Source organism: Desmodus rotundus, chromosome 2, assembly GCF_022682495.2.
Source record: "Desmodus rotundus isolate HL8 chromosome 2, HLdesRot8A.1, whole genome shotgun sequence".
Classification (NCBI taxonomy): Eukaryota; Metazoa; Chordata; class Mammalia; order Chiroptera; family Phyllostomidae; genus Desmodus; species Desmodus rotundus.
This window is the reverse complement of record NC_071388.1, coordinates 188,320,780-188,348,339: the sequence shown is the minus strand read 5'-3', so window position 1 is coordinate 188,348,339 and position 27,560 is coordinate 188,320,780. Positions and strand designations below refer to the sequence as shown.

The following is a 27,560-nucleotide window of genomic DNA, read 5'->3' as shown; positions in this document are numbered from 1 at the left end:
TAGTGAGATCAAACCATTTCCCCCTAAATGTAAAAAAAATGTGTCCCTATTGCAAATTTTTGCCTCAAAACACATAAACTTCTTTCATCTGTAAACCTGTCATGGATCTTAGGGGTTTCTGCACACGGAACAAAGTATTAATAGGGGCCGTGAGCTAAAGCAAGAGTGTAGCCACCATTCAGTAACTGCAGAAAAACCCCTTTGCTAGTCCAACGGAAAAGAAACTGGCGGACAGATTTCTACTATTTACAAAAACAGCATTATCTATCATAAAACATCACAGTATTTTCTGAATTCTCTTCTAATCATTTAAATTTGAGACAAAGAGTATACTTAGATACAATATACTCAGATTCTCAGAACCGTCTTATTCACGAGAAATGAGGGTCGCAGCAGTTTAGGACACAACTAACTTAGGTCCTTGGTAACAGGCAGCCTAGGGGAGGGAGCTCATCAGAACGCTGCTCCCGCACATATCTGGATAGAGTAATCCAGCAGATCAGGCCCCTGCATGAGATAAGGAGACTGATTGGCTGAGGGTCAGTTGTGTGTGACCTACGTGAATTATTGCTGATGACAGTCTCCATCTCTCAGCTGTAATATAGAGGAATAATGACCTTCTCCAAGTTGGAGAATGCTTTCCTACCACATCAAGATAAAATAGCTAATGAATCTGTATCTTTAAACATGGCTATCTTCAAAAATTAAAATATACATGTGCACACTTATGCACATATATATGTATCTGTGTATATATGCTCATATGTGTAATATATGAATATGGCTTTTTTAAAATCCCAAACTAGCTACTGGGGTTTTTTTACTAATTGATAACTACTCAGTAATTAAACATCTCAGAATTTAAGAGCACAGAAATGAGAAGAGTACATGGGTTATTCTTATGCTTCTTAATATGCGAGTCTAGCCTCACAAACCAAGGACATCAAGGACAGGAAGGAAAGTGGTTACCAAAACTTACACCATATTGAAAATTAAAGTTCTTTTCTCTCTTTAACACTCTGGCCTCTTAGGTTAACTTAAGAATTTATCTTATCTCCTTAGTATGAATAAAAAGATCGGTGGTAAATAAATAATCATACTTTTTGCCATTTAGAAAATAAAACAGGTGTCTTCTTTGAAAGTTACTATTTAAAAAGTTGTTTTGGAAGAAAGTAGTTACATCTTGCAGTCATTTCCATTCCATTTGATATTCTTCATTAAATTACAGAAAGAAAAGTAAGTTATAAGAAGCAGTTTTAAATTATTTTTCTTAGCATACAGTTTGCTACAGTTTGAAAAAGAGAGAAACAGAGCCAGAGGTTGTACTCCCTAGAAGGAAGACTCTTTGAGACTTGATGAGCTTTCCTTATTCGTCTGCTTTTTATTTTTAAACATCACTACCTCTTTGCTGACCAACATTTTCTTGCAAGTTGTGGCAAAGGAGCTGGGTGAAAGTTGGTGATACTCCCTGCCAAAATTCCAAGTTGAAATCAAATCCTTCAATAAAGTTTCTTTGGCATGAGGGGGAAAAAAAAAAAAAGATTTACAACTTCAGCAGAATTCTAATTCAACGAAGAAAAAATATCAGTCAATCTACTTTACTGTGACCAAAGGATCTGAAACTGACTTTATCGGACTCCTTTCTCTTTTATATATAGAGTGGAAAAAAAAAAAAAGCAAGAGGAGTTTAAAAAAATGGATGAAGCCCTGACCCTTTAGACTCCATTTATAGACCGAGCAGGAATGCCATCCCCCTGAGTAGCGAGCTGTCCAATCCAGCCTCACGTGTCAAGATTCTATTAGGCACTAAGTGAAATATATATGCATGCCCTTATACCATTTAATACTCCGGGTCCACCTTCAAGACACTGGGCTGTGGATCAACCGAACCACCACTGCTCTTCCAAGAATCATTTTGACAGGTACTTTTGGAGGTGCTTCTTCTCTCTTTTTTTAACCCATCCTTTTAAACAAAATGGCACCAAAGAAAGATGTGAAGAAGCCTGCTGCAGCTCCTGCCCCAGCCCCTGCACCCGCACCTGCACCCGCCCCACCCAAAGAAGAAAAAATTGACCTCTCTGCCATCAAGGTAATTAAACAGGGAACTGTATGGTCACTGAAACATCTTTCAGCAGAAGGGAACTGTAGAAATTTGCAAAGAGATATATTTTTCATTAAGAGAAACAGCACTACTGGTAGATTTGGGGAGAAGAGAATCCTAATGAAAAGACAAATAAACTTTAATGTAGAATTTCAGTAAAATTACTATGAGTGTGGTATTGCATGTGGGACCTGTATTGCCTCTATTTTATTTTATTTTTTTGTTTTCTAGTTTCCTTTCCCACCCCCGCAAGTTGTTAAAAGTACAACTTATGGATAACATATATGTCTAAATGTGTTTTACAAATATTTAAACGAATATTTGTATTTATTTATTTATATAATCTCTGTGGAAACTGGATCCCTTACTTTAAAGTTATATCAAAAGGAAAGTGTTAATCCATCTATTGTTTCAGAAAACTTTAAAAACTGCTGATGATCCAGTTGCCCTGGATGTACTTATTGGACAGCTGTTTTATTTCATCTGAAAAAGAGAGTTTTGCAATTCAAGTTAATTTCCCCTTCAGCTTTGCTTAATAAAATTTGATACCACACCAAATGGGGTCTCAGTGCAGACAGTTACGCACTCAAGTGCTTCAATGACTATCACTGTCATTCTGTTTATTTATACACAGGATTTAATTCAGACTGTGTGAGTTGTTTCTAAATGAAACTAACCCAAAAATGCTGTAAAACTTGTTGTTTCTATGGTTTTTAAGCTTGTATCTTTGAGCTCTTGCATACGGATCTTGAACTAAGGAGAATGTGATTAATTTCTGTGTCAACACTTTGCTGTGATCAAAGTTCTCGAGTACCAGAAGAGTATCTGCTTTCAGGAAAATGATGCGATGCATGTGTCTGCTGCTTCTCAGTGATGTGACTCATCAAATGTGCACCTTCTCCTCCTTCACTGGGCTCAGACTGGTCCACAGGGCAATTTGAAAACCCTCATCTAAGGAACCCTGCCGTGTATGGGAACCTCATGGGCGAAAGCGCCTATAGGAGTGCTCTTTTCACTTAAGTCACAAGTTCCATACATGACAATCTGAGTTCTGCTAACTTAACACTTTATTTGCAATGGCATGCTATCCTGTGGATAAACACTTCATTGACTGTTTTACTATAATTGTATATTTTTAAAGTATTCTTAACATAAATATTCAATTAGATCATCCTTAGATATATGTGATGGAATTAAATAAACACATTCATAGTTTTCATAGTATTCCAGTTAAACATGAATTTTTTTGTTTTAAAGTAGGAGTAGATGATCACAAATATTTTATCTTCAGTTTATAGGTGACTGAAATCAAATTTTCGTAGAATCTAATATTGGTTAGGAACTACTGGGGTTTTTTTTGTTTGGTTGGTTGGTTAGGGACTATTATTCTTAATGAATATCCACTTAGGGAAAGAAATACATGTTAGATATTCTAATAAATGTTTTTCCACCTTGAGGACCGCATCCATATAGTTCACTAAGAAGAAACCAATTTTCTTCTCTCTGACAACCCTCGTTAATATATCTTTACAGATGCACACTGACTATATTGGACAACAAGTGTAAAAGAGAAAACAACAGAATTGAAACAAATATATTTTTGTAAAGGAATTTCAGTATCTTCCATGATTTTCATTCATTAATATGAAATCAGTGCATATTTATAGGCATTATACCAAAGAATGTGATACAACTTGAAGACATTATAAAATTTTAATTTAATCCCACTAGTTGACAAAGCTAATTAAAAGATACATTAAAACATTTGATGCTATGATGCTCTTAATTATTTAATGATGTTCCTAGCTATATTACCTCATATAAGTTATGAAATTTCTTCAAGAGAAAATGAACTTTAAAGATATTAATAGAGCTGGTATATGTGTTCATTATCTTTCTAAGAACTCAATAAAAAAGTTTAATTGTATTTTAAACACTTTCATAAATCATATGATTTAAAAATCGACCTTTCCTTTAGACTTCGAGTGATGCTGAAGTTTCAGTGTCACTACCTTTGTGTAATATTAAAGTCACGGTAATATTTAATTCCTCAGTATTATTCCCAGCTAATATCTATGTTTCATCTTAAAATACGCCATGTTTAAGAGCCATATATTGGACTCACCCTGAACTCCGAACAATCTTGTATATTATTAATTAGTTTTATCAATTTCTTAAGTGTGCTTTTGAATTTGATTTCCTCCAGATCTGTTGGTATTTCGTTTAGAGTAGTTCTCCAGTGTTCTGACATAAAATCTTTGATATCTGAGGAAAAGCTTATATGATGTCTCATCCCCATGAATTTTCTGAGCATCCTTTTTCAAAAACACATTTTCTGCGGATATTTGGACATTAAAGTTGCTGTCCTGGGTGGTTCTGAGAGCCCTTTGCTTCCACAGAGCTGCTGCTTCAAGCACCAACACCAAGACTCAAGGACACTGCCTGACAGAGTCTCAAGTGTGGGAATCAAAACCCACCAGGAGTGGTCTGGTTGTAGGTGCAGACACAAAAAATTAACACCTGTTGCCCAAAACTGCAACCATGTGAAATAACACAAGTAAATAAGAGATGAGATGACCACGTGTCTAGGTCTTAAAAGCTCTTCGATGTGTAAGTTCATTTTCTGCATGATGCATGCCTTCACTTTACGTCAGGATGGCTGTGACGCAACGGGACTTTGAATCTCGTCTCTTACTGTGTTGCTTATGTTTTAATTCTCATTGTATTCCCCACTCAATCAGGTCACCCCTGACTAGACTGCAGGCGGTATTACAAAAAGTGGTAAAGGGACAGAATGCATTGACAGAAACTCATCAAATAACAAAGCTCACAGCAACAACTGACCGTGTCCTTGGGAAGATTTAAGCTTTCAGTGTAATGGGTAAGATGGAAATCCAGCATTCCCTATAAATGCGTCTATTTACTGATGGATAGTCAAAGAAGGCAAATGTGTGTATGCACTGTGACACCCGACTTGCTCTGGTCAGGGTATAGGATTGTCTGTGGTAATCTATGAATTCCTTTTCTCGTACTTAACAAGGCCAAGAGAAACCCAGTCCTACTTAGAAAAATTGTTGGGAAAATCAAATAAGGTCATGGCCATGAAAGGTTTTGAAAATTATAAAGTTCTTTATAACAACCGTGTTTATTATGAACTTACTCTGTGCCCTGTTATCTTATTTAATTTTCATAACATTACGCCGAGGTTGTTTTAGTCTCATTTTGTAAGAAAAGCAACTCAAGAGCCTAAAAGAGGTTCAGTGTTATGCCCATGGTGAAATAACTAGTAATGATGAAGCTAGAATTAACCTAGAAGGCCAAATCCAGAGTCCACTATGTTAACCCATATTACTACCTACCTCCTGTGTTTAAAGAGCAAGTTGCTCTTTCTAAGAATGTGTAAAGGAGGCGTTTTTTGCTCTCAAGCACGTGAGGTACAATGGTTCTTCTATTACCCTGCACAGCCCTGTGCAGCCGCGAGAGGGAGTGACGAGCATGCATCCGAGCAAGGTCATCAAGACAACCTTGCCAGTTTGCTGCTGTCCGGTTCTGCACAGCGCCCCCCAGTCTTCACACCTGTTGCTGCCAGGCTTGGTGTTCTCCTTCACAGATGGAAGGAGGGGTGTTAGGAAGTAAGAAAGACTCCTAGCCACTTTGCTCCAGCTTCCCATAAAAAGTTGTAAAGAGAACATGTATATTTTGAAAAATGCTGTCCTGAGAGTAGATTGGTAATCGCCAGGGGTTGGGGTAGAAGTGGAAGGAAGGAGTGAAGGTGGCCAGAGGGTACAAACTTGTGCTTACAAGAGAATAATTTCTGGGCACCCATTTACAGCACGGTGACTTAGTTAACAGCTGCTAAGACAGTAAGTCTTCAAAGTTCACACTACAAAAAAGAGATGCCTATGTGAGGTGATGGATGTGTTAATTAACCTTATTGTGATAACTGTTTCACAACATGAAAATTGTCACGTGTCCGTTCATCACATGTACACCTTAAACTTACACAATGTTATATGTCAGCGATGTCCCACCTCTTCATTTCAGGCACACATAAACCAATTACTGAAATTCTGCAGCACGCCAAAAACTAAATTTTTGATGACCTGACCAAAAATTAAGTATAATTTTTATTCATTCACACCAGATGGCTGTTGTTGTGTTGCCTGTTGTCATTTTTTAATTTGACGATCTAAGGGAAAAGAGGTCAGTGTCCCTGACTAAGTAATCAGTTAGTTCCTGTTCTAAAAGTTCTTGCAGCACACCGGTTGAAAAATCACTGTTATATGTTAATTCTATCCCAATAAAGCTGGAAAAAATTAAACTATACAAAATTATTTTTAATGCTGTTAAATGTAGTAAAACTGATTGAATTTTTTTAATAATTATGCTTTTAGTTAAACATAAACCTATATGTTTAATTAACTGACCTCCAAATTTTGCCCTCAGGCTAATATTTTGAGAATGTTATGGGATTTCTATTTACAAATAAACTACGTGATTTAAACTGGAAATGCCAACCACATATTCACTGGGGTGGTTTGTAGAAATATAAGGCCACATGTATAACAATAAAATCTTAACCTTAACCAGTTTGAAGAAAAGAATACTTATGGTTGATTTCTAATTAGGAATGGGTGAAACATTTATAGTTTATTTTTAAGTTTTCATTACTTAATTGTAAAAATTTATTTTATTTTACTCTGGTCTCTCAATAATACCAATTAATTTTTAATACAACTATAATGTCAACCAATTGCAATGTTAATCCATTTATTATGAAAATATAACCTCAGAAGCAAATCAAAAACAATCTGAGACTATCTCTAGGTACCAGCACCAAGTTGCCATGTTCAAACACTAAAATTACACAAGGAGAGGACAGGTAGAATGGAGTGGGAAACTATTAAAGGAAACTATTAACCATTACTGGTAACACTTTAATATTATATTTTGAATTATATGTGACTGGATAATGACTTCTTGAAGTAAAATGCCGCTTGGAAAGGAAATAGATGTGCTCACCAATTAATGGTGAGCAGCACTTTGAATTTTAAAGATAATGAAAACTTTGCAAGACAGGAAGACCATGCAGTGACAGCACCAAATTTAGCCTCTCGGCATTTTCGTGCTGCAAATGAACCAGCCCCCTGGCAAGTTGTCTGTAGGAGTCGGTCCATAATTACCCAGCATTCAGCGCCATCTGACTCATGGAAATTGTGGAAAGGATTATATTTAGTCTGCTGATATCACACTTTCTTCTGCTTCTTTTCATGCTGAAATACTTTTTGTATGAAAATAGGATCTTTTATAGTTTGTTTCTACATCAAGTTTCTACAGTTTGCTTCTCACCCAAATCAGAATTTGGAGGGCAAAATTATAACACACAAATAGTAATGGCTTCAGTTATACTAGTTAAAATTTAAATTATATGGATGATAAAACCTTGCTATTGTAGTCATAAATTAATAATAGTGAACTGAATCCAGAGAAGAAACTTCTCCCCAAAGACAAAATCACATCATAATCAACTTTATATTCTTCTTTCCACTGTGGCGAATGAGGTTCTTTAAACCTAGTAAGTGCTCAATGGTATATACTCTCCCCTGTTTATAAGACATCTGACTCAACTGAACATGGTGTTATGAAATTTCATTTTGCTTAACTCTTCTTTATCTAAACTATGTCAAAGTAATGTTATTTTTAGGCGCCCTGCTCTTTTCTTTAGAAAAAGTGAGTTGAGGTAGATTCTACTGACAAAAAGATGGAAAACCTCACAATATTGTAGAACCATAAGCAACCCTAGAAATCATTAAGTATAACAGTTTGAATCTGAGGAAGCCATGATGCAGGCAAGAGAAGTAATTTAATCCAAAGACACATGATATGTTACGAGAGCCACAACAAACTCTGAGTGGTTTAATCCCTGCCTAGTGTTCTTTCCATCAGATCTAAAGACCTGGAATCTCTAAAGTGGTAATAGCAATGTTCACGTATCCCTGTTGTCACAAAAGGAACTTATTTTCCAGAAAAGTAAAAACAAAACAGATACTTAAAATGTCTTATAACACACACAAATTTTTTCTAATGATCATATTTTAAAAATAAAAGGAGAAAGGAAGAAACAAAAACACAACTTGGATTTTTAACAAATTACATGCAAACAAATACACAATGTAGAAAAAGTACAACTCATAAGAAATTTTAGTTTTATTTATCCACTATTAACCATGGGAAAGCTGATGAGAAATCTGAAGTATGGACTTAGGTCACATTTTAAATTTTTATTAAAATTTACTTAGGCCTCTCTGTTCATTCTTGTAGGTCTGAATTGGGTTGCTTTAATAATTTAGACTTTGATCTAATTTGTCTGAATGTAGTTGACTGGTCTATACATGAAGATGTATTCTCTGTGAAGACAGAGAATTACTCATTTCTTCTTCTGTTCAGATCAATTATCCAATATAGCCATCTGTTCTGTTACATTCAACAGCCTGGGCCAGTATTCTGTTCTGTTGTTCTGAATTTCTTCTTTCTACACCATATTCCACTTATCAGCCTAAGAGTATCCTTTGTTAAGGTAAAAAAACAATGCAAAAAATACTTATTTCCTTTAAATTGAGTTATTCTGAGTACAAGACTCAGTTTCAAAATAATATTTCTGCTGGTCTTTTGTAGTGATTCCCAGTAAGTCTGTGAGTCTGGGCTGAAAATTAATAAATTAAGTTTTCCTTAGGGTGTGCATACATCCAGGCCTTTGTCTGTTTGCCAGGCATTAAACCAGAGAGCCCACAGCACTGCCTTCTTGATTGAAAACTAGCCCTGGTGAGATCAGCTGCTTTCCTCAGCCTTGCCAGTCATTAGCCCCATTGTACCTCGCTGTGACGATGAAGTTGCTTAGAGACCGCAGTCTGTGTTCCTTCCTAGGGCACTGTTTCTCAGTATTCAACAACACACATCTCCCAAGTCATCTTTAATTATAGCTCTTCTTGTTTTACCAAATTTTTGCAGTTTTTTAATATTTATTTTTATTAAATTTATTGGGATGACATTGGTTAATACTACTAATTCCAGGTCCTATTTGATTAAATGCATTTTAATATTTTTCCTATAAATAAATTCCCTCTATATACCAGAGACTTTATCTTGTCTTTAATCAGTTAACCAAACTTCATGATTACTATTAGAAAAATGCTTCTCAAAGTGAGAAAAGATCTGTAAATACTGCAACAAAAATCCTTTTTAGTACCAGTACCTGGTATAGTACTACCTACCTACACCCAGTGCCAAACAGCATATGACTCATACAGATGTGGAATGTAGTTATTCTACTCTCAGTCCAATATAAGCACGTAGGCAGAGATGGAAGAAAACACCTTAGAAAAAACAAATGGAGGGGTTGCGAATTAGAAGTCCTGATCATAAACATTTACACAAAATCTAAGAAAAGGCCCTCGAAATCTAAAGGCACTTACATCAATAATTCAAGATGAGCATGCCTACTATGTGTCTGGCAGTTCCAGGTGCCTGAGATGCAGTAGAACGTGAGCTCTTGGAGGGGACTGATGAAATCTCTTCCCTCAGGGAATAGAATATTTAAGAGGTGGAGCTTATGTTTGAAGAAGGAACTTACTGTATATATATATTCCGATGATTTTAACTTAATGAAAATCTGTTGAGCATCTCTTATAGGCAGGTGTTTTATAATGATGGGGGGGTAAACATCAACGAATAAGTCAGGGGCAGCTCTCCAAGAGGGAGAGGGTGGGGTAAGCCTGCACCTGGGTTCACATGGTGGACAAAGGTAAATGGCTTTCGTAATGACCTGTGCTGCCCAGAAGTTTACAGTCGGGAAAGTTAAACATCATCTCTGAGTGGAAGGAGGGAGCTAGGTAAGTAGAGAGAAAAGGTTCTTTCAAGAGGAGGAGATTTTATTAGGACTTTGAAAAACAGTTATTTTTTTAAATTTTTTATTGGAAAAACAGTTACTTTCTAAGAAGCAGAGATGAGAGAAGAACATTCCAGATAGGAAAGACTTAAATCTAATTTTTAAAACAAACCAAATGATGGCATAGCAAACTGATTCAAAATCAGCTGCCAGTTTGTATGTGTCAAAGGCATGTTCAAAGGGCTGGTTACTTCACCATTATAAACCACAAAAGAGACCAGAGAAAAGTTGTTGTCATTTGTAAAAGTTTAGCAGAGAATAAACAGAATTTCCCATTTATTCTGCGAGCACAGCACCCAGGTTTTCTAACTTGTAAACTATAGTTTATTCTCTACACTAGGCTATACTGCAGCCTTCTCCACCATTGTCAGTAACTTCCTTAAATGTTTACTTTGACTCTCAACAGATACAAAAAAGTCTAAACTCTCATTTTCTATGTGATAAAGGCATAGAGGGGAAAAAAGTTAAATAGTTTGGCAGCTGTCTACCACTTCTATGTTAATATTAAAATTTTACATAATGTCCAAATGATTAGAAAGAGTTTATTCATAACATAAATATAACTTTTAAGATGACTTTCCAGTTTACTCAACAGATTTTGTACAAATTGACCATATTCTGTACGTATTCAAGGATACACTTCTCTACTTGAAAAAAGAATTAAAATGAGCATTAGGTAGGGCAACTTTGATGAGTTTATTTTGTATTATTTATATTTATATGCTAGTTCTCAATATTAATCATAGGCAATTCAAATTTAATGACATAATACATATAATTATAGGACTAAAAAGAACACAAAGAAATATGGTCTATTCTAAAGGCTTTAATTTTTGCATCAAAATCATGAGGCTCCAAATTACACAATTATCAAAGATGATCAATTTCCACTTTTGTCCCTCCCTTTCATTTCCCCCTAATGATTCAAAGCATATAAATTTTTCTATTCACTTCCTCAAAATGTCAATCTATTAATGAAGATATGTTTACCTGGGTACTACTATTTTACAAATTATATTTTCAGTCCTCATTTTGGAACTCACTCAAGACCCTATGGGACTTCTTTCACTACTTGTAGTCTGGACAAAAAGTAACACACATTTAAATGTTGATTTCTTCCTAAATGCTTGCAGGAAGGCTGTAAAGTTTACATCTGTTTCGGGGGCGGCGGGGGGGGGGGGGGGGGGGGGGAACTTCATTCTTTCTGTGACCATTAAAAATAGTCACTGAAACAGTACTTAAGTTAGAATTTATGTCCAACGTCCTTTATGTCCGTGTGCTTTTAAGTATGTAGAGAACAGAAAACATGTTGTGGGAACTTGCATGGACACATGAAGACTGGTCTTTTCCCAGTAGCATTTTGCACAGGACCACTCTAGGAAGAGAGTGCCCTCTGTTTTCATGAGAAGGCATTACCAGCCAACCCCTGAGATCCCTTTAAAATTCTCAAGTACCACTTTGTATTCCACAGCAACCTCTCCAGACTGTTTCTCAGTCTGGAGACTGAGCCATAAAATGTTTGATGTGATAGAAAAAGAATCAGCACTTTCTGCTATGAACCTCCACAAGCTTTAAAAATCTCAAATAGGAGAGAAAAAGAATGCAAAAGATGGCCTATCAACAGATAACAGAATGGTGGTTACCAGAGGAAAAGTGGGAAGGAGGGAGGTTGAAGACTATCAGCTTTGCTGCCTACAAGAACTTCAGAAAGTCAAAAAATCTGACTGGTCAGCCACCATAAAGATAACAGGGAGGGAGAAAAATATGGAAAACAAAGATCAAAACCATTCCTGGCTTAGATAAGCTTTATACTTCTGAGAACACAATTTACAAGATTAAATTAATTGCAGAGGTCAAGACCTGGCCAGATTACCACTTGGGCGAACCCTAAAAACCACACAAACGTGCAATGCCTGTCAGGTCCTCTGAACTTCGCCATAAGAGACAGTGCCTCAAAGGCTGTTCTTTCTGTAGCTGTGGCCATTTGGAACCCCAAACCGTCCTATCCAATGTTTCATTAATACCCAAACTTGCTCACTTGAAGTTTGCAAAGTCCCAAATTTACAGTGAGAAGGGGTCAGCCCAAGCCCCTAGAGAAATTCCAAGCTCCTCTGCCACTCAACAAATAAGTAGCTTCTTGAAGGAAGACACTCCCAGAGAATCTCTCAGGGATCAAGACCATAAAAGTACTGATGGGCTTTCGGACTCACTATGGCTGTCTACTCCCACTTTGTGGTTTCCTAAAAATAGCCCTCAGGGTACAGATTCCTCTTTCTCTTTGCCCTAAGAAAGCTAAAGAACTCTCCAGGGGGAGGGGCCTCTTCTCTCCGAAACCTGATGCTAGCTGTGAGGTCACAGCTTCCCCAGAAATAAAAGGCAACCTCAGCAAGGGAGGCCCCCACTCAGGGATTGGAACAGCCCTCAGCTCACTCTGCAGCTTCGCCACTGCTTTGCAGCCCAGCAGCTCCATCATGGTGGGTCCTATGAGAAAAGTATTTGTCATTCACAGGAGGAAATAGATAGTGGATAATATGTTATTAGGGAAAAAAAGGCAGACAAAAAATAGAACTGGGGAGAGAATAATTCAATATGAGTCTTTAGAATCTACGTGGGTTTTTGTTGATGTGGACTGAGGATAGAAGAGGTTAATTTGAGCTATAATGCCAGTTGGAAAAATACAACTTATTTCCCAAAAGTAGTACTTTATGCTTGATCAACTTTTGCTATATCACATAAGGTTTATTATATGTAAATTTAGAATAAAAACCCTGCAACTCTAGAAAAAAAATATTACACCTTGAAAAACAATCCAATGATGCCAATTTCTAAAATAAACTAATTCCAATGCATTATGTAAAAATGTGGTGGTTAAACAGAAGACTTATCTTGTTAATGCAATGCATCTGTACTTCTTAATACCATGTCTATGTATTAGACATATCTTAACACACTAGAAAGTATTTTACTGTTCCAGGAAGTATTTGACTTAGCATTTGTTAAATCACTTATTTATTAATTGAGAGAGATGTTCCCTAACTATCTTCTGCAAAAGCTTCTTTTTTCCTAGATTCAAAAGTATCCCAAGGCAACGTTCTTATTCTATGACACATACATGGCTTCCTAAAAATCTCAGAGCAGAGAGCACTCAATTCTGTCAATGCATTTGAAAGAGTACTAGTTGTTTCTTTCTTTCTCCCTCTCTCGCCACTGCAGTCCTTCAGTGCTGATCAGATTGCTGGTAAGTAAACTGAGCTTCTCTACTCCAGATGTAGGCAGAATACTGCCTAGTTTTGGAAATATCAACAGAAATATCACTTATCTTTAAGGCATGTTAACTATGTGGCTCAACCTGTTAGTGTCCCAGCTATGCCTGAACTCTGAAAAGTAGGCTTACTTTGGGAGCTTACTTTACAGAATACTCAGGGAATGAGCTTGGATACACTTTAAAGTCAGGATATTTTGTTTGCTTAAAGTATTCTTTATGGTTAATTTCTTTCTAACAGATCGAGTTCTCTAAGGAACAGCAGGATGGTAAGTTTAAAAGAGATTGTTGTTAATATGTGCACACTCACAGAGATGGCTCGTAGGAAAACCACTCCCTTGAGATTAGCGCTTCCTAATCACCCCCCACTGGTGTTGCCACTCTAAATATAAACACTCTCAATCACTCTAACTTCTCTCAACAACCTGGACCCTTGCTTATCATCAGAGGATTGAGCAAACAGTAAACACTACAAACTAGGTCCTTACATTCACTGATGTCTAAATAAAACCAATTTGATACAGTAAGCAATACCATACATACACTCCCTAAAAGATGTAGATTTTGGAAGGCTAATTTTTTCATCAAATCCTTAAAGACAGATTTGGCAGGTCTGAGCTGTTCCACCTGGAAAATATAATTGATTATGAAACTGCCAATGACCAAATCTACATAATTTCAAGGGGTATCGTAATGCGTTGAGAGAAACGACAGGTGAAGTGGATGTAGAATAAAAGTAAATGCAGAGACAAAGAGGGAGGAGTATTTATCAGGAAACTGTGGGGGAGAGACAGCAGATGTCTCCTGACCCTTTGTTAGCCATGCAGGGCGGGCTCCCAGGGAGGGACTAGCTCAAGGACACAAAGGATTGATGATCAGACCAAAATCTGGTATTACTTTAAATTAAGTAGAAATTTCTTCCATAAAAATAACTCTTAAGACTTGAGAGAATCGGAATATTTTCCCTAAGTTTTCCACTTTTTTGTCCTTTCAGTCTTGGGATCCAAGAATCCCATGCCCCACAAAATCTTACTTTTTTACTGGCAGTATCCTGAGGCATGTTTTATGGAGTGAGAGTGTCACGTACCAAATGAAGTGAGATAGAAATATGTGTATAGCAGAGAAGGGGAGAAAAATTAGTTATATGACATATAAACCAGAGTATTGGTCATAATCATAAATATGTACATATTATACATGTTATGGTATATACATGTAATAATAAATATAGGTGACTAGTAAGGTCATTTTCAAATACTCATTTATCTAAAGAATTCCACATTTTTCAATGCCTTAGTGTCTGGACTATCTCACGTTCAAACACCAATGGAGAAAAACAAAGACATTCGCTGTCGTACAGACTCACGTGTATCCACACCATGGTTGGTGGCCCAAGGAGACAGGCTACATGACTTGATGACTCAGAACTCAGTATCATATGAGATTATACTACAAAGGACTATTTTTTTCTTGTTGAAATATGTTGGTAACTCTACTATAATTTGTTTAATTTTCAGTGCATTTTTAACTAGTGATGTTGCTATCATTTTCAGCTCCTACACCCTAGTCCTTTTAAACATCTAATTTACAGTGTCATTCTGACAGCCTAACTATGGTAGTATCGAGCAATAGAAGAATAAAAACCCTTACAGGGACAGAAGGACAATGTTAAACTATTACTATTAAACATATTACTCCATATATGAAATAGGTTTTAGATATAGAATTTCAGTAAACATTGGTGTGGTGGACTGGTTTTCTTTTGTGCCAGGAGAACAAACGTTTTGTGACAGCATTTTAAATGAAATGGAAATCCTACACTTTCAGAAAGGAGTGAAAACTTCCTTTGTTTGCTTTGGTTCACCATGGTTAATGATTAGTTTTGCTCAGGTCTGCTCTGTTTGAATGTATCACAGGTTCGGAGGCAAGAAGAAAAGACAACTAGAAAACTAGAGCATTCCAAAGGTCTAAGTCCTCCTGTGCTGTCCAGTGCAGTTGCCACTAGCCACCTGTGGCTACTTAAATGTAAAATTTAATGAGTTAAAAGTAAATACATTTAATATCCACTTGCACATTTGTGCAAGTTTCCTTCTAGTGCTCAAGATCTGCAGGCGGCTAGTGTCTACATTTGGGGGCAGCCCACATATAGAACGTTTCATTCATCACAAGAAGTTCTAGAACAGTATTGTTCTAGACCTGGGGGGTTGGCAATTTTTTTCTTAAAAGTCCAAACAGGAAATGTGTTAGGCCTCATTGGCAAATACGGTCTCTGTAAAAAGAACTCACCTCTGTCGTTGAAGTATGAAAACAGACATTGATAATACATAGATGAATTATAGCTGTGTTCCAATCCAACATTATTTACAGAAACCTGTGGCCAGCCCCTGGGGCAGGAGTTTGCTAACCCATGTTCTAGACTCTCCAAGATAAAGACTTATGCCCTAAAATTCCGCGGTCGGAAGAGCTATATCTTTCTGGCCTTAGCCTTTAAGTGAACAGGAGGGTTAATGTCAGAGAGATTCTATTACAGCCCATAAAACCCTATTGCTATATCGAGCATCTGACCAGGGCGATAGAGCCCTCTGAGCAATTTCTGCACGAAAGCCTGCAGCCAGTAACAGGCACAGCTCAGTTTCACACGTCCCTCAGAAAGACGGAAAGTAATATTTGACTAATGACCCTACAGTGCCCGCGGCATGTTTTCAGATTAGGGAAATTATTTTTCCTAATCAAACTATTATTTTTATAATCAAACTGCATAGAATATGAGGGGGAAGTTGTAGCAAAGAATAGTACATGATCACTACAGTTGGCAGCAAGTATGGCTGCTGCAATCCCAGGTTAGGGGATGGAGAACAATAGTGTGTTTTGCTGGGTAATCTATCTAGAAGGCATCTTTTGATCTGAGACTACGAAAGGCCCACGAGAAGAATGCTTTCTGCCCTTTCGTTCACAAATGATTTTTTGAGTGTTGTATTAACTCCAACAAGTTGCCATCAGGTCCCCCAAGAAATTTCATTTAGTTCAGTTTAGAAGTTTCCATTAAAGTGTCTTTACTGGCCCCTAATCCATAGTAGTACCCCTTTCTGTCTTTTTGGTTATATGTCTTAATTTTTTGTTAATGTAATTCTGAAAGGAAAAACCATTCTATCAAAGGAGAATGACAAAATTGAAGGAAAGTAAGGAATAGAGTGATTGGGATAAAAAAGACAATATAAGAATACATACATATACACAAACACATGTGAATACAAGTAAATTGGAAAACTGAATGCAATAGGTGGCATGTATCTATGTGAATATCCTGGTTTCCACATTATACAATATTTTGCAAAACGGTACTATTGGGGGAAAGAAGACAGAGTATTTATAAGACATCTCTTTGTTCTTTTTCTAAAAATTACATGCAAATCTACAATTATCTCCATAAAATATGTACTTAAATCTAGAGCTAATATAGTACCATGTGATATGTATTATCTGAAAAATAAAGTTTAAAAAGATTACCATACAACAGATCCAAACAAATATTCCTACTTCTGAATTGATCCCTACTAGAGTCATACATTGAAGTGGTTAAAAGACCCCTTACAGAACTTAGAGATTTGTCTCACCTTTCTGATTTTCTTTCCTGAAAAATGAAGTTACTTCTGAAGAAAACTAGTTAAGGGAAGTATTTAGGAAATTTGTACCTCAAGAGGAGGTTTATTTCCACACAATTTGAGAAGTTTGGGTTAACCACATAAACACAACCCCATCTGAAAATTTGTTTTCTTGAAATTTCATTAACTTTATTCATTATATGAGAGATTATATGAAAAATTCTTAAGACCTCAGAATTTCTTGACCCAGCCCTGCTTCCCAAGCAGATGAAGGAAATATGAGAAAATATGACTAGGGGCTCCAATTTCCATATCTGATTAACAATAACATACTACTTGAAATTGGAAATGCTGCTTTAAAATAGCCCCCAGATGAAGTGCCAAAAGGGTTTGTCAATGACTGCACTGCACAAAGGAAGAGTCCAACAATCACAAGATAAGTGGTTGGCAAAAGCTGTAAAGTAGTAGAGTTTGAACTGGATCTTTGATGAAAGTAGGGTTCATTTATAGGTCTGAGGTAGGAAAAAAAGCACCCTAATGCTTCTTGCTTCTTGCAGACTTCAAGGAGGCATTTCTACTGTTTGATAGAACAGGTGAATGCAAGATCACCTTAAGCCAGGTTGGCGATGTCCTTCGAGCTCTGGGCACAAATCCCACCAATGCTGAGGTCAAGAAGGTTCTGGGAAACCCCTCCAATGAAGGTAATCACATGTTTTTCCAATAAGTTGGAAAATATGTGGTGTGTGTGTGTGCGTATGTGTGAGAGAGAAAGGGTGATTTATTGAGAAATAAGTTCCACAGAATAGGATTTAATTTGTTTTGATGGTAAGTGTGCCACTGGCTAGAGTCTCAGTTTTTTCCCTCATAGAGCAAGTTAAACCTTCCTTTGAGACTTTGCAAGCATGATAAAATTCCATGCTAATGAAAGGAAATAATATCTAATGCTAACATCATTATCATCATCTTACTTAATGCTCATAATTTAAAGGTTAATGAAATGAAATAATATCCAAATCTACACATTCTTTTTCAAACCATCAAAGGCAAAATTACATTTTGACAAAGGTGCTTTGAGTAAATTACACTGGTACACCTCTGAAGAAGACCTACTCTGATAAAAACTGGGAAATGAAATTGATGCTTTCAGAAGACTGAAAATACCTGCGGACTATGCCCACTGGTCTGTCTTTTGACACCCTGCTTCTGCGACCATCATAAAGGCAATTTAGCTATCTTAACGGAGAAAGATAGGATGACATTTTAATAAGAGTACTTTTTATTTCCAAAGAATCACAGAAAGACTCAAAAATCTAAGCCAAGCCTGCATTCAGTCCCCCCGAGTTAAATGATGGGGCCAAAGCCAGGGACATGCATGGGTGGTAAAACTGCAGAAGTTATTTGCTCAATACAGAAATAGTCTGGAACAAAAACATTTTTAAATCCCAAAGGTTCACGACCAAGTATAATAATCTATTGGAAAATGCCACCCTAAGCAAGCAAACAAACAATAAACAAAATGAAACTGAAGCTTTATCAAGTGGATATGTGGGCTGTTTATCTTTGCCGTAAGGAAAAAAGGGAGAGCAAACTATCTCTATTTTCCTTGATAATTAAAATGACCATTTTCCTTTGTTGCAAAAGAAAACTTATTTCAAAAAAGGAAAAACCTAACTCTAAATCAGTCTTCTAGACATTCCTCACACTTCATTTTCTTTGAAGGAAAATTTCCAGGTAAATCACCCAAAAAGGAGCTGAGAGAACGAGATGAAGTGAGAGAGCAGTAGGGCAAGTCTTTTTTAAGTGCCATTTCTAACTGATCAGATACCCATCTTTAAAGGAACTATTGGGGAACTGTTCATTTATTCAGCATGCCAACTCAATCTTTTTACTATTATTCAGTGTACCAGATTTCTATTCTATGAGGAAAAACTAGTAAAAGGGAATTTTCATTTTAGGGGTACATAACTTTATCCATTCATATACACTTGGGTAGTCTGTTTTATACTTTTATTGTGAATAGGATTTACCTTGTCAAAGAGAGTCCTATCATCTGCAGGCCTCTAAACTGCGAGTCAGTCAGAAGATCACAAAGCGTGTGACGTACAGTCTTTCCTTATAAGCTTCTTTTTTAAATGACTTAAAATTTAAAGAAATTGAAGGCCCTGCAAAATCTCGGGGCAAAGATGGAATATATCTGAAAGTTCAGTTAAGTTTTACTATATTTATATGCTAATGGTTTGTTGTATCAGTATAATTTTAGATTGCTTTGCTAGTTTTTACAGAAAATAGTAAATTGACAATGTTAACAAAATAGGAACTAACATTAAGTACCCAGTTGTCCCAGGTATTGTAATAAACTTGTCTTGTGTCATCTCATATTATTCTCACCCTAACACTATGAGATATTTCTGTTTTAGAGATAAAGAAGTGTAGGCACAAATCAGTCAAGAAACATTCCCATAATCACATAGTTGCAAATGGTAGATGGGGGATTAAAAAAGTTGAAGCACCAGGACCCCAGTGCTCCTGTTATTATCTAGTACCAAGTTTTTGTCATCAGCGATTTACCCACTGAAATTTAAGCTGCATAAAGATTTTTCAGGTCACCTAGAATGGACTTTCCAGTTTAATTTGAGACTCAGAAATGGTATTTTATGGTAGCTAATAACTCTCCAAATTGCAATTTCTTCCAGAGATGAATGCCAAGAAAATTGAGTTTGAACAGTTTCTTCCCATGATGCAAGCTATTTCCAACAACAAGGACCAGGGCACTTATGAAGACTTTGTTGAGGGTCTGCGTGTCTTTGACAAGGAAGGCAACGGCACAGTCATGGGCGCTGAGCTCCGTCACGTTCTAGCCACACTGGGTAAGAAAAACTTATTTCAGTGGCATTGATGATAGACTGTAAAAGAAGGAGTATGAAACACTCAAGGAAACCATGTTATAACCAAGATAGGAAAGGGGAAAGACTACAACGGAAAAATGACAAAGAATAGCCAAACATCAATGACCATTTCAATTGGCTTCAGTGTCAATGAGTTTGTTTGGGGAAAATGATAACTTAAATCACTGGTAATAAATAAGTAAAGTAAAGCATTGTAGTTCTCATAGGATATAATTTGGCTATTCAGGCACGATGTGCATTTAATTCATTCATTCAAAAGCGTTTTTCAGACAACCTTCTAAGTGCCAGCAGAATAAGAAGGGCTGGGCTTCTGTCTTCCAAGAGAATAGTCATAGTCTCCAGGAGCCCCAAACTGGTCACTTCTGGTGGAATGTTGAACCTGTTCTCTGCCCTTCTTTCTGAACAAAGAGTTTTGCTTCATCAGGTGAAAAGATGAGAGAGGAAGAAGTGGAAACGCTATTGGCAGGTCAAGAAGACTCCAACGGCTGCATCAACTATGAAGGTACAATCTCACACTCTGGTAGTTAGAGCACCTTTTAAATGATTGGATTGATCATGGACTCCTTTTGAACTTGAAATAATTTCTTTTTCTTTGCCTCCCTAATTGTTATCAATCAATCATACAAGAACTCTAACTCTAAAAAGGTATCTTGTAAAGACTTGACTATATATAAGATTTATTCCAGTGGGTTTTAGCACTCTTGTATATTGATATATATTTAAAATATGTTTTTACATGTACTTTTTCTTATTAGACCTTCATAATATCTCTGTAATGTAGACAGGGTTGTGTTAGAATAAAATGTATTAGAATATTAAAGTTGCAGAGATCTCAAAATCCTTTATGTCAAGCAATTATGAAAGTGAGGAAAGTGAGAGCCAAAGAGGTTCAGTTATTAGTGAAGTTCATGTTATTAATGACAGGGATAGTGCTAAAACTTAGTTCTCCTTGACTCATGTTCTAGCTTAAATGAAAGTCATCTCTAGTGATCAATTATCTATTTCCTGCAACCAACTTACAGCAGCTGCAGCCAGAGGATCTGAAAAGTAACACACTATGCAAAATAAAGAGGCAAAATAAAGTTGCATGGTATAATTTATAAATTAATACTTTTCCAATAAAATTGAGAAACATTCTATTCCCCTAAAAGACTGATCTAGCCGTATTTCAATATAGCTATATTGATAGATTTGATGCAAAAGTACACTGACTGGGGAAAAAGTAAGAAAAGACAAGCACGGAGGAGAGGGGAAGAAAGGAGAATGGAGGGGAAGAGAGGAGAGGACAGGAGAGGACAGGAGAAAAAGTAGGTACTCAGCCAAGCACACCTTCACTGAAAACCTTGATTAAGCTTCACTTTTTTCCCGATAAACAATGTTTTACATTTGGTTATTATCATAAACACATTACATACAGAAGAATCATTTGATAAATACTGTTTGGAGAAGTGGACAGTAATCTAAAAAATTAAATAAGACCTCGTACCATATAAATCCCAAATGGGTCAAAAATTTTAAATGTAAAAACAAAAAGCATAAAATCCATCAAAGAATTAATTTATAAGTTTTGGAGTAGAAAGCCCTTTCTAACCCTTATATAAAACACAGAAGTCATTTCAATTTTTGATAAATTCAACCACACAATGTTTTAAAATATATATGGCTAAAGCCACCAGAAGCAGAGTCAGAAGACAAATAGCAGACCAAAAACCAATTTTTTGCAATTAATATTAGAAAGAACTCATTTCCTTAAAAAAAATTATAAATTAATAGAAATACCACAAACCAATCAAAAAATTGATAAATACATGAACAGACAATTCATAGAAAAGGAAATAAAAATATATATGAATACCACATAATAAGCTAAATTTCATTAATAATATAAGAAATGGAGATTAATACCACATTGAGATAACATTTTTAAATAAGCTGATTGCCAAAGATTAAAAGTTTGACCCCACTTTGGGTTGAGGACAGTGTATGGAAAAAGCTGGACTCATGCGTTCCTGTTGGGAATGTAAATCATTTAACTCTGTACGTGGTGATGTGGTACTATTAACTCTAACAAATCTAGCTCAAGGGATGTAGTCTTTAGATACACCGGCACTCACGTAAAACAAGTGACACATGGTTATTCATTAGTAGTGTTGTTTGTAATGGCCAAATATTTGAACAATTTAATGTCCATCAATGTACAATGTATCAAATAGATTCTGGTATATCCACACAATGAAATACTCTACAGCCCTAAAAAATGACACTCCTATTTACCAGTGTGGTAATATCTCCAGTATGTATTATGAAGTGAGAAAAACTAGTGTAAGAGGATGCCACAATTTGTATAAAAAATTTAGAACCATATATTGGTATTATCTTATACAGGCATAATAGCTCCATCAACTTAGCTATAAAGAGAGAAACAAGATAGCTGGAGACAATGGCGAAGAGCATTTTTTTGTTATCAGGTCATACTTTAAAGAAGAAAAATGTATCCATGTGAATGTACCACTCCCCTCCCCACACTCCCACAGTCAACAACTTACTCAGAAATTAAATTTACAAAATCAGGGGAAAGGCCATAAATCCAGTCATACGGAGAGTGGGCTGTACAGAGCATAAAAAATAAATTCCAGTGTTTTAGCTCAGAACAATTAAGGTTGAGATAACTCGCAAAATGTCTCTTACTAACTCTGACCATTTTCTCACTCCGAACTGTCTGTGTTGTGCCCCCAGCTTTCGTCAAGCACATCATGTCTATCTGAACGGAGCTTCCCAGGTGCGTATGTTTGCTCTTTGCTGTTAAGACCTTCTTGATATTGTTTTTAATTTAACAGCTTCACTTTATATTCTGTAGGTGTAATTAGCATTAGCTCTTAAGCCTATTTATATTAACCAGGAAACTTCAACTCCTTGAAATGAGGTGTTTATAAATTGAGCATTGTATATAAATTTGTAATAAAAAACTTCTGAGGTTTTCCTTCCATCTGTAAACCCTGTCTTTGACTGTACAGTAAGTATACAGTGGAGATTCAATAAGGCAGATACTAGTTGATTAATTCGGTTGGAACATAACACTGATAAAAGCATGGGCCGAAGTTTTTTCAGTAACACACAGAGATTTCAACAATTACTGCTCTAGAAAACCAGGTTATCACGGCCAAAGTGAAGCGCTGCCACCAGGGTCTCACAGTGAGGCGATGGATAAGCTTCGAAGTGCTCATCCATTTTTGCTTTTTCTTTTTTTGTGCTTCACTTACGTTGTTTCCTTCCCAGGTTTCATTCTGAAAACACACGATCAAAATCTAACTCTCCTTCCCTTTTCCTTTACAGATCAAGCATTGTGTAGGAAGACTGGCTGGAAACTTATTTTGTAACACCCATGTCCAGATCTGTTGACCATCACTCAGAAAAACAGAACAAGGTGGACTGTTCTAGACTGAGGGACTCCCTGAATTTTTTTATGCCTTATGTTTCCCTCCAAGTCTTGCTCACACCACACAAACCAAGCGTCTCCTGTTCTAGACAAGAATAAGATGCCGATGACCCCAAAGCCAAGCACTACTCTTTATTCTCTAGCATGGGTCGGTGACCATCCGTAAATTTATAAATCAATAAATCATTCTGGTCAGTCTGCAACATTCAAGTTGCATTGTGTTTTTGTCCTCTTGATTAGAGAACATAGTTTTTTAAATCTCAATTCTTTTGTTAATGTATAGAATATTGGTGAATTCCAGGAATGAATCATTACAGTCCACAGAGCAATAACAAAATGAATAATAACGATAATCATATATTATTGAAAAAGTGAAATGGAGAACTAAAGAAACTCAGGGATCAGAGACGTTTTAATACAAACTATCAACCTAAGATGAAAGCAGGTTTTTTTCAGCTGTGTGCAAATCACTTTATTCATGGTTTGATCTATTTCATGTCCAGTGACCTCCTAGCCTACCAGAAAATTCTAACAAGCTCTGCTCCTTCTCACTGAATGTCTTCAAGGATAAAATGTAAAGTGACCTTTCAGCTGTTACTTAAAAAAACCTCTCTGGGATGAGACTGTTACTCAAGAACATGTCTATTAATAATCTCTCTCCTGCGATGATCCCCTCTACTTCGCATAGCCATGTCCCCAAATCTCGGTTCACTCTTTTAATACATGTGTTAAGTGGCAAGGCTCATTGATAGAGAAGTTCATAGTGTGGACTTACTTTATCATATCGTAATGCTATCGTGTGTCACTTGTCTTTAGAACAAAGGCAGAATTTGCAAGTTCGTAGTTGGCTATTTAGAAGAGATGAGGTGATAGTTCTCCCATGCTCTGAAAATGTGTTTGTAGTATATGGGATTTTAAAATCGTTAAAAAGTACCTGCTTGGCTAGACATTTTTGGAAGCTGAAATAACTTTTTCCTGGTGTTGGGCGCTTCATGTCAACATGCTATTTCTACCTTTAGCCAAAGTCACTCAGATTCCAGCAGCCAACAGCTTCAACTTTGACTTACAGTTTCATAGCCAAGATGATGCCAGGACATCACAGTCGCTCGTAAGGAAAATTGACAATGGCCTTGGGACCTTTAAGACCAAATTTGCCTAAATCCAGGAACTAGAAGTTTCACACAGCACTGTCCAGGAGAACTTTCAGTAAAAATGTAAAAAAAAGTAAGTCTGTATCTACATGGTCCTCTTGGTAACCACTAGTCACAACTGGCTACTGAGCACTTGAAGTGTGGCTAGTGTGACTGTGCAGTAGAAACTGTAATTATATCTCATTTTAATTAATTTAAATAGTCATGTGCAGCCCAAGGCAACCATACTAAACAGCGCAGATTGCAATACTTATTTATATTTGGTTGTTACATAGGCAATAAAAATGTTTTTTTCAATTACAACTGTCACCATGGAGAGAAGTTGACTGGTACAAACAGTCCAATCACAAAAGGCTTTTTTTTTAATATGTGGTTAAATATTCCATCTTTTACACTCCTGTAACATTTTTCACTTAGAAAAATGTGATAGCTACAAGGTACTAAATTTTTTGTCTCAAGCTTCGTATTTAATACTTTTCTCTGAAGACCTTATAAAACTGCTTTAACTCCCGGTGGGATAACATCTAGTACATTGTCCTGGGACCTAACCTTATTAAATTATCATGTGTGAAATGTCCATAACTCAAGTAGCAGCAGGTGCAAAACTGAGTAGCGAGTGAGAGAGTGACAGTAATTCCTAACATCTACACCAGCTGGTGAAAATGACAGGTGCTTAATTCCTCAGTCTTTAAAAATAACTTTTGAAAAGCCCTCACTGCATAAGCAAATACATTTAAGTTTGTTTTTTTTACAATCTTGAAGTTACTTCCTGACCGTCTCCCCCCAAAATTGTTCTTGCCTTAATGTATATTTGAAACTTACCTTACTGGAACTTACTTTATTCACCTCTAAGAATAAAATAGTTACTAAATTGGAGAGACAAACTTTTAGTTTTAAACCTCATAGTAATATTTCTCAAGAAACATTATAGCAAAAAGAACTCTTGCTATATCTTTCTCTAATTGTACTTACATGTCTTTTTCTGTGGTAGAAAATAAAACTTGGAAGTTAATAGAATGGAGAAAGAATATCTTCCTTTAAGATCTAAGCCTAGAGAAAACTATGAGTCTATTGACTTATTCAGTAAACCAAGTATATCCCAAAAGAACAGAGAAGATTAAACAGCAAGTGTCTGGAGTCCAGACGAAAGAGTTATGCTCCCTTGAACTGTCAATATAACTGAAGCTAAGGAACAACAAAATGATACAATAATTCAAGAAATGATCTCAATTTCACAGTTTGATGGGTGAGCCCCAGGATAAGGAAAGTCAGTGCAAAAGAAAGAGAGGTGGAGTTCCAAACACCTGCTGAGAATCTTTCCAGAAACTTTATATCAAGATAAATTAATACTTGGTAAGATAAACTATCAGCTATTCCTTCCTTGGCTTTCAGCTGCCAGTTCCTACAGTGAGGTTGGCCAGAGCTACCTTGCCTCTACCATGGCCTTGCAAAACTGAGAAGCAGAATTAATTTTGGCCAGGGATAATTTGATCCATGACCTGGACCCCACACTTGAGAGGGCCCCACTCATTCTCCTCCAGCCACACCCTCTCAGAGCCAAGGATTCTGCCCAGAAATAGAGCAGGCCACCTCCAGAGCTCTTGCTCCTTTTCCTTGATCTCACACTGGATACCCAGCACCCCACAATTCCCTGCCCAAATGACCCCAAGTCTCTTCCAGCACAGGTGGGATTCTTCCCAGGTCTCACCTCCTAAGGCAGAGGTGGCAAACACAAGGCCCGTGGGCCAAATTCAGCCCTCCACCTTGTTTTATCCAGCCAGGCACCTAGTTTCTACCCTGCAGCAGCGCCAAGCTCCTTGCCCCTAGTTAAGGAGTAGTTACATTTATACAGTCCTAAAATTACACTCGGCCCTTTGAAGGCAACCGGGAGGCTGATGCGGCCCCAGGGGAAAATGAGCGTGACACCCCTGTCCTAAAAGAAGACTGTCACAGGTGGGTGCAAACCAAAGACCAAGAGGCCAAAGCCAGTTTATGTGCTGTTCGGTTTAAAGTAAGGATAGAGCTAACCACAAGGCCCAGCAGCACGGGACGGCGCTGCGCCTGGATTTGCAGAGCAGGCCACCAAGGCGTCCGAGAATTCTAACCCCACCTTTCAGGTCATTATGAGGCTCTATTTGTCGAAGAAGAACCAGAATATATTATTATGCAACAGTTTGTTACTTTGATAACTTTTAAATACTTAAATTTATGGTAAGTGGACCTCTATTCGAACTCTTTCCCCAGGCCTGCAAACATAGGGGTGGACCTGCTGAGAAAGAATAAAGCTTAGACTTTTCGGGGACAGATATTCAATTTGCCCAGAAATGCTCCAGAAACGCTCCTAGTCTGCTTGAACTTTTAAAATGTGATATCAGTTAAATTTCTTTGTCAATAATCACGTAGGTGGCAGAGAATAATTAGAGCAGCAAATAGGTCAGGCTTTCCTTTCTATCCTTGAAAAGCCTATTAAAATTATCCTTTACTATTGTCTTCCCCAGCCTGAAAAAAGGAAATGAACTCATCTGATAACACTCATTGTGCAGGTGAAAATAAGTACAATGCTGTCAGCAGACTAGTAGATAATCAGTAAGGCCTGGTAGTGCAACAAAAAAGCAAAATTAAAAATAATAAGTGAAAATATATTTATACTTCTAATATATATACATAATACAGACAACCTATAATCCAAAGTATATTTAATGGTAATCGTTTGATGACAACGAGTGAAGTTCAGTTTGAACTATAATTCAGAAGAAGTGTCCAGATGATAAACCCGGATTTATTCTTGCTTACTTTTCCGCCATCGACAGACTTTTAGGGACATCTGAGCGTGCCTTCACGGGTAGGTGCTTCGGTCAGGCTTGGGTTTGAACCCTCTGCTGCCGCTTCTGACCTGTGTGACCACGGAGCAAGTACCTGCCTTTGCAAGTCACGAGTTTATCTTCTATAAAGTGGTGCTTAAAAGGGTTGTTTTATGAATTAGAATAAATTAAAATGTGAATTGTTTGGTATGCAGCAAGAATTCAGATATTTTTTCCTGATTTTTTGAGTCCTATTCTCTGGGTTTGCATGAAGTATTGAATTAAATCTTTGATACCTCGCCATGGCCTAGAGGATAAGGGTCCAAGATTGTCAAGACACACAAGACCTCTTAGGG

General features: G+C 36.8%; 1 protein-coding gene across 2 annotated transcripts; it reads left to right on the top strand.

Moving 5' to 3' along the window:
- Positions 1–1,755: 1,755 nt before the first annotated feature.
- On the top strand, positions 1,756–23,462 carry MYL1 (myosin light chain 1). 2 transcript variants are annotated; one of them, XM_024563975.3, is made up of 7 exons: positions 1,756–2,089; positions 13,550–13,577; positions 17,468–17,611; positions 19,604–19,777; positions 20,241–20,318; positions 22,553–22,595; positions 23,150–23,462. In XM_024563975.3, the coding sequence occupies exons 1-6, from the start codon at positions 1,976–1,978 to the stop codon at positions 22,579–22,581; spliced, it is 567 nt and encodes a 188-aa protein (XP_024419743.1). In that variant the 5' UTR covers positions 1,756–1,975; the 3' UTR covers positions 22,582–22,595; positions 23,150–23,462. The 2 variants fall into 2 exon arrangements, with proteins under 2 accessions (XP_024419743.1, XP_024419745.1); XM_024563977.3 differs by lacking the exons at positions 1,756–2,089; positions 13,550–13,577 and adding exons at positions 12,446–12,520; positions 13,260–13,284.
- Positions 23,463–27,560: the final 4,098 nt, after the last annotated feature.

Bases quoted from the DNA above. Each gene is read 5' to 3' on its own strand.
- MYL1 (XM_024563975.3), top strand. From the start codon at position 1,976: ATGGCACCAAAGAAAGATGTGAAGAAGCCTGCTGCAGCTCCTGCCCCA. The intron at 2,090-13,549 runs GTAATTAAACAG...TCTTTCTAACAG, and splicing joins TTGACCTCTCTGCCATCAAG to ATCGAGTTCTCTAAGGAACA. The intron at 19,778-20,240 runs GTAAGAAAAACT...TTGCTTCATCAG, and splicing joins TCACGTTCTAGCCACACTGG to GTGAAAAGATGAGAGAGGAA.